General features: G+C 29.3%; 1 protein-coding gene across 1 annotated transcript; it reads right to left on the reverse strand.

Moving 5' to 3' along the window:
* Nucleotides 1-244: 244 nt before the first annotated feature.
* LOC119674128 (protein slit-like) lies at nucleotides 245-7,332 on the reverse strand. The gene is made up of 7 exons (XM_038085253.1): nucleotides 6,759-7,332; nucleotides 2,691-2,762; nucleotides 2,538-2,609; nucleotides 2,302-2,373; nucleotides 1,993-2,136; nucleotides 514-749; nucleotides 245-345 (listed from the first exon to the last, which is right to left on the reverse strand). The coding sequence occupies exons 1-7, from the start codon at nucleotides 7,061-7,063 to the stop codon at nucleotides 245-247; spliced, it is 1,002 nt and encodes a 333-aa protein (XP_037941181.1). The 5' UTR covers nucleotides 7,064-7,332.
* Between the last annotated feature and the right edge of the window lie 340 nt (nucleotides 7,333-7,672).

The following is a 7,672-nucleotide window of genomic DNA, read 5'->3' on the forward strand; positions in this document are numbered from 1 at the left end:
AATTTCTTAGAGGCGATACATCTTAAGTATACGAAGGATACTTAAACAGTTATAGATTTAAGATATTCAACATAAAATTGTATTTTATAAATTATGAAAATATATAAAAAAAAATTGTCGGAAAAATTATTTAGATCCAGGGACCATGAGACTATACGTCTACACTGATATTGTTATCGACTGTTCTATAACTCTTCAATAAGTATTATTATTAGATAAAACTGAAATCTCAAAACTGTTACAATTACAGATTTACTACATTTAAAAGTGCCCTGTAGCTTTGCCAATTATCAGCATAGAAATGCGAAATAGTAAATTGCACTGAATTTATACGTCGTCTGATTACTTGATAAAATACGATTCATTGTATAAAAACAGCAAAATAGAAAAAAACCTATACTTATATTTATAATTGCGACATTTAATATATTATTTTCATATAAAACTGTAATTTTTGTTTACTTTTCAATTGATGTTCAACTGAAAAAATATAGAGAATATAAACAAATTTACCTGAACATTTAAATTCTTGATCATGTAGGTCAGCTAAGTTTTGTCCTTTTAATTGCGATGGTGACTGACAGCGAGTATAGGGCGCAAGACGAGGTGCATTACGTAAATATCGTGACAGCCAAGATAAGTGGCAATCGCAGGAAAATGGATTATCCGAAAGTCGTAATGCACGTAGTCGTCCCAATCCATTAAACACATTATGAGGAATTGTAGTTAAATTGTTGTTGTTTAATGTTCTATATATAGAAAAGCATCAGTAAAATATTAAAATATTTTATAAAGTTATTCCACGTTTATTACAAACATAACAATATTTACTTTTATTCTATTTAAAAGCAGAATTTAATTTTATTTAAAACTGAAGTATAGAGAAAATAAGAATTTAGATAAAACTTAAATACCCTTCATATAAAGTTATTGATAATTCATTAATGTTGTTGTTGTAACCCGCCAGGACCTGCTTGTGAAGTCCCTTTGGGGGTGTGACTCCGGAACGTAGACCCGGCCGTTCTTGTAACCATAATTCATTAATAAAAGTCTTTACTTTAGAGCAGAAAAATTTAATATATATATTTTTTTTTTAAATACGAATAATACGATTAAATACGATTAAATCTTGTTTATGAACAATCTACCTATACTCAAATCTGAGCTGATTGATTCAATTGTTGATGGTAAAAGATTATATTTGTTCAATATTCAAGAAATATCGTGAAAATGCTTGCATGATAGTTTTATCTAAATTTAATTTAGTCTAAATGAAATTTGGATAAAAAATAAGTTACAAATGTAATAAGCCTGACAAATGTTCAAGAACCGTTTGCAAAATGTGTACAAATCTAAATGTCTAATATATTCAATATACTACATATCCGCAACTGATATCTTTCTATCAAGAAAATAGTTTTTCTCGTCTTAATTGACTTTAAAAATCAAACTGAGAGATTAGTTTGCTACAAGCTGACAAACAAATAATCAGAAGACATGGATAAATTGAATTAACTTAAGGAATAAAGTCTATTCGAATATATAGACGGATAGATTGTATAGACTTGCAGTTTCCACACTTCGTATGAGATAGGTATAAAAATTTCTTTCTAACATATGATAAAACTATGTTAAGGATTATTTTTAATATTAAGATTACATACTAGTATACAAAAAATACATTGATAATATAATTTTGAATTTTTTTTTTATAATTTTTAACACTTAAGATTTTTATCACAACTTTTTTTTAAGATTTTTTAAGATTAGAAGCTTAACGTTAGTCACAGCTTTGCAATTGGTTTCAATTTCTAAATATCAAATTATTTTGTAAATTCAATTTTAATACACAAGCTTTTAAATATTTCAAACAATAGAAATTCAATAGAAATTCTTTGAAGAGAATTTAAAAACTTTTTTCTACTACATTTTATACCACACAAAATACAATAAACATGCAATACATAGTCACAACTTTACAACTTTACGTACAGAATTTCTAACTCAATGAGTCCTTTGAAAACGTGTTCATCCATACAAGTTATTTGATTATTATCAATTTGCAGGCTCCGTAATGATTGCGCTCCCTTAAAAGAACGTCGTCCAACAGTAGCTATAGCATTATGAGAAATATCTCTAGCAAAGAAATAGTTAAATATTACCATGTTACTTACAACTTATTTCATATTTCACAAAAAAAACGTTCATGAAATCAATTTAAAGCAAAAAATATTTCAAGACAACTATCTACGGAAGTATAGAAATCTCTACAAAATTATAACTAATATCTAAACTACTTACAATCGTAAAAGACTTGCTGAACTTATCACAAAGTTTTCAGGGATTGCCTTTAGCCGATTGTTGTTAAGGCGTCTTTAAAGCAATGCAGTTTAATTGTAACGTGCACAAATCCCAAGTTAAAAAATCCATATACATAAGAAATAAATTAAATCAAACATAAGAAGTATTAAATAAAAATTCTACATTTACTCGTACATAAGCACTAAATCAGAAAACCTTGCTAAACGATTACTTACAGTCTCTCCAAAGATGTTAAGTCTTGAAAGGCACCTTTTTCAATCGTGTGAATTTGATTATCTGTCAATTGGCTAAAATCAAAAAAAAAAAAATAAATAAAAAGTTAAAAAAAAAATTAAAATAAAAAGATAACACAAATGTTTTTTACTTACAGTATCCTTAGTTTTGAAAGCCGTTGAAAGTCATGTTCAAATATTACAGTAATATTGTTGCCTTGTAAATCACTGAAAATAATATATATATATTTATATAAACATAAAAACAAATATTTAAAACAAAATAATAAGAACAGTTAGTAGTCATATATAACAAGAATTTAATACTCTTCTGTTATTAAGTATGGTTAATTTATGTCATATATGTATTAAACTACAATACAAATATATATATCATCATTAGAATAATTAAAGATGACAGATGAGCACTGCTAAGTAATAACGATTATGTCCCGGAATTCAACATGTCTCTATTAAAAAAACACGAAATATATCTACAGGAGTCTGATATTGCAGTAATAGGTAGCTTAAGATAATGTTGTCGCTGTGATTTGCATTGCACTTTCCATTGTTCGGTTAATGATTTTTAGGATGTATCCTCTACATCTTAAGTGTCGTTCTTTTGTCGTGCGTCCTTTCCTTATCTAATATCGAAATACATTTGTAATTTGTTTCTTCCTTGTGTTAGGCTAACATTGCAATCACACTACCTGTTGTTTCTGTGTTCCTTTATGCGTACCTATTTCTAAACATTTGCCTTCATTTCAGGTATGAATCAGGTTGTGATTTAGTAAATATTAATTTTTTTAAATTCTTGAAAGTTACACACGACCAGATTCAGCCTCTCACTTGCAGTTGAAACATTCAAATTAGTCATTTTCTAAAACTCTACTATTTCATTGTGATACCACTACTTCATATAAGACCGTAACGTAAATTTACTTAATTAACGTACATTAACTTAAATTATGAAACCATTTCAAGGCCCCAATAGAGTACAGAATGTCTAAAAAGTTCGTTCTAATTTTGGTCAAAGCTCTTTCTTATTTTTACAATTTCTACAATATTTATAATAGAGAATTCTCAGTCTAAGATAGTGTGTAGCAAATAGTCAGCGAACGGTTATGCAAGCCACAAGCTTAGACATATCCTGCCATAGTAAGCTGAGTAAATCCCTTGACTTTGTTCTATCAAGTGGCGACTACATTAATCTGGACGTCAGTCAAATGTAGTCGTTTGATCAGGACAAGAGTTCGTCTTTTGAATGAGACTATTCTTCAATCTTAATTTACAAAAGTCATATGAGGTATTCTGATACCTATTCTCTTCATATTCAGGGGAGGATTAGTACTACGTTTAGCTAGTTCATAGGCCCTGTAGTTTCCTTCGACATCGTTATATTGAAAGACTCACATATGTGGTGGAAGTTACTCATAATACGTTTCGGTAGGCTGGTTCAACTAAAACCAAATCAACTCAGCACTATGGTAGCGGTACTGATAGGCCACTGCACATTGAAAAGGCATGCCACAAGACTTGGTCTAACAGTTTTAGTCACAGTTGTGGATCCGCGGATAAGGAGAAAAGTGTACTCCAAATTCATGTGTCAGATTCAAAATCTTGGACCCAATTTTCTAACTCATTTGATAAAACTTTCATCCTTTAAAATTAGGGGCATACCCAAGTTTATAAGTTTGACAGATTGTTTCTGTTCTACTGTGATGTCACAATGGACCATTATTTGTATGTATCTGAGATTTGGTCGACAAGGCTGCCACTCTAACATGACCATACTCATTCAATTAAAAAAGTTCTTCTTAAAGAGTATCTAAAAAATTCTTCGTCTTTTCTTCGGGAATACGATGGAGTGGATCCTTTGGATTGTCATTATATTCCAACCGAACCTCATTAATTTTTATCTGGTCATAAAATTCCTCTAAAAGCAAAATAACTCATAACGTACAATAGATCCAGTATCATTACATTCATGACCAAGATATCTGTCATTTCATATTGAATTTTAATTTGAGAGATCAAATACTTTTCGTTTGATTTCATTAAAAATTCTTCTAAAGATTTATTACCATTTCACGGCAATAAATTTTCACATCGAACTGACATTAAAAAAAATTTTATACGCACTCTCATTGCTATATATAATCAATTAGTATTAAATCGGCGAGTTCACCTAATTCACACGTCTTCTGCTTGCTTTTTTACAACAATTAATAAGATTGCACAATGCGTTCTACGATTAATTGCAACATGTGTAGCAAAATTTGTAAACAACGCGTCTTACAATTGATTGTAGCATATGTATCTAATGTTATTTACAAAAGGAAACAATATGTATAGTATATTGCCATTTACAGTTGTTGTTGTATTTTATTGCATAGAGATAAACACTTGATATTTTTTCCAATAATTGAAGATTCTCAGTGCATGGAAATAAATCGCTCCTTCTTACAAAGAATAATGATCTTTTTAATTAAAGAGTTACAAATGAGCTATAATCTAGATGAATAAAAAACTAAAATGCATTTTATTTAGCTGGAATAGTTGATCTACAATGGAAACTCTGATTAACGACTGGATGAAAATCAAAAGGTGTCGCTACAAATACGAAATTACAGATTACCCCCACTCTAGACAGACAGCTGCTTTATCCTTTACCCATTCTTAGCAGAATTGGCGCTGTCGGCTAGATACCTATATACGGGACCCGCACTACCATCTAATGGAACTGTTTGATATGATAGTATATTGTTTTTGTTTGAAAGGATATGAGACTTCTGGAAATTGTTGTTTTTTCTGATTCTTTAGGATACTGTGGTAGAAATTGTTTTCTTCGTCAGATAAAAATTCTGGCGATTAGAGCCAGTTTTAGTAGTAGGTAAATATATTTTCTGAGATCCTGATCATAATACTCTGAGATACTGTTACATTTTATTTATATTATTTCATTAGAGTCTAAGTAAGGACGTGTTCAATTTGTTAGCTATTTTGTGTATTCTCTATTCTTAAAGATTTCCGTGAGGCTATTATGTATCGTGATTCTGATGTTATCTTGTTCTGTATTTTTTTTTTTTTTCGTACGAAATTTTTTTTTTCACGTACGATTTTGGCTTTATAAGATAAACTTGTTTCTTAAGTAGACTTTCATTTAAATTAAAAATAATAAAAACAAAATTTATTTAAAAGTTAAATTAAGTGCTATGTTATTTTTAAAGTGTTTACTAACTTATGTACGTGACATTGAATGGAGGGACTTAAGTTTTCTATAAAAAAATAATTGAGACTATCAGATTATATAATGTATATTATACAACTTTGTAATCTTTGACTATATATACTGAATTGTTGATAGCGATACAATAAATTCGTAGATTTCGTGTAACCAGACTTACCCTAGCTTTAGTCGGGTTAGAACAATAACAACTGTTATCAAAAGGATATATTATTAAATAAATACATGACTTCTTATTAAACTTTTGAGACACGAAATGTACTCTAGAAAGGCAGGATTAGCCTAGCCATAAAATATTTTCTATTTTAAATATTTTCAATATATAATTGAACATGTAAAATAGTATATCAATAATTACCGATTTTTTAATATTAAAAAGAATAAATCTTAAAACGCAGATTTATTGGGATGGAATAAAGCAATTTACGTAAGTCGAACAGAGATATGAATTATCCGAGTTTCTATTCATTTATATTATAGACGATCTTTGAATTGATAAATCGGTAAACCAATACCTTAAGTATGTATTGACATATCTTTGCGTTACTTAGTAACTGTACTAGAACAAATATTATACGCCATTCGTTAAAGAATTTCAATAAACTATATTGGAACGAAACAAAATTAGAAATAATATATAAATTTACTTTGTGAATCAATTTGTTTACAATTTTTCTGAATTACATTTCTGTGTTTGACATATTAACGTAGGTGATGATTACTAACGATTATAAGAATTTATTAAGCATAACATAGCTAACCTATTAAAACACAAAATTTTGTATAAGTCACTTTATATATATATTCATGAGTCACCTTTATGACGATTAATGTATTAGCACCGTGTGACCTTGTAAACACGTTAGAAGCAAGGATAATTCCCTTTTCACTTACTAATTTTATTTTATTCGTTAAAAAATTAATAGGAACGTTATGAAGAATAATAAAAAAAGATATATTTAAGTTTCTGTACTCACAGTCTTTCCACATCGGAATATATTTTCCTGGGCACTTGGGTTAGTCCGCGATGGGAACAATCCACAGTCAATCCATTACATGAACAAACACGAGGACAACGGGATTCGCTTATGATACCAGGATTCCCTCCAGGAATGTGTATTCCAACTGAACTGCTGCCATACGGTTCAGCATTTACGTTGTAAGTCCAAATAAAGACCAACCACAAAATAAATTGCAATGCATAAATATTGGCAAATCCACCCATCCTAGTACCATTTGTTCCTCCTTTACACTGCATTGGTGTACGTGGGGATGATATCATTGTGTCTCATTAAAACAAAATGTCTTATTCAAAACAAATTTTCAATACTATCATTAGAAAATATCTTAATTGTGTACTCTGGTTGAAAACCATAGTCTGTAACTTATTAGAAGTAAAAAGTTCGGTTTCTGCATTAGTTAAATTAGAAAGCAACAAGGCTATTGTTAACAGATACTGTTAACATAGCTCAGGTTGTTGCAGATTTTTTCGTTGTTCTTCAATTACATTTTTGTAGCTACACTCTTTCACTTTAGTTTTAGTTGCTATTTATTTATGAGAGTTATCTGAAAAGAAAACAAAAATAATTACAAATACAGTTTTTTAATAAAATTTTATTATTTCATATAAAAAAGTACAAGGAACCCAAGAAGTACGATTTCTTTATTTGAATAAAGCATAGAGAACAATTTACGCTATTTTAATGATCACTTATATTGGGGGGTTTAGAGTTAGGCTAAGGCCCCTATGCACTGCGACCAGCTTGATGTATTGTACTATATTCTAACGTTATTTAGTATCTTTTAAATGTATTCAAGCCTATTTTGCACTGTTTAGGATTATTCCATTATTGTTTTAAAAATGAATATCAGTTCCAACTCCTGCAGTCTC

This window comes from Teleopsis dalmanni, chromosome 2 (genome assembly GCF_002237135.1).
Source record: "Teleopsis dalmanni isolate 2A chromosome 2, ASM223713v2, whole genome shotgun sequence".
Classification (NCBI taxonomy): domain Eukaryota; kingdom Metazoa; phylum Arthropoda; class Insecta; order Diptera; family Diopsidae; genus Teleopsis; species Teleopsis dalmanni.

Excerpts from the sequence above, each read along its gene's own strand:
- LOC119674128 (XM_038085253.1), bottom strand. The coding sequence starts at position 7,063 with ATGATATCATCCCCACGTACACCAATGCAGTGTAAAGGAGGAACAAAT. Across the intron at positions 2,610-2,690 it reads CTTTCAAAACTAAGGATACT|CCAATTGACAGATAATCAAA; the intron begins GTAAGTAAAAAA and ends TTTTGATTTTAG. Across the intron at positions 2,374-2,537 it reads TTAACATCTTTGGAGAGACT|ACGCCTTAACAACAATCGGC; the intron begins GTAAGTAATCGT and ends ATTGCTTTAAAG.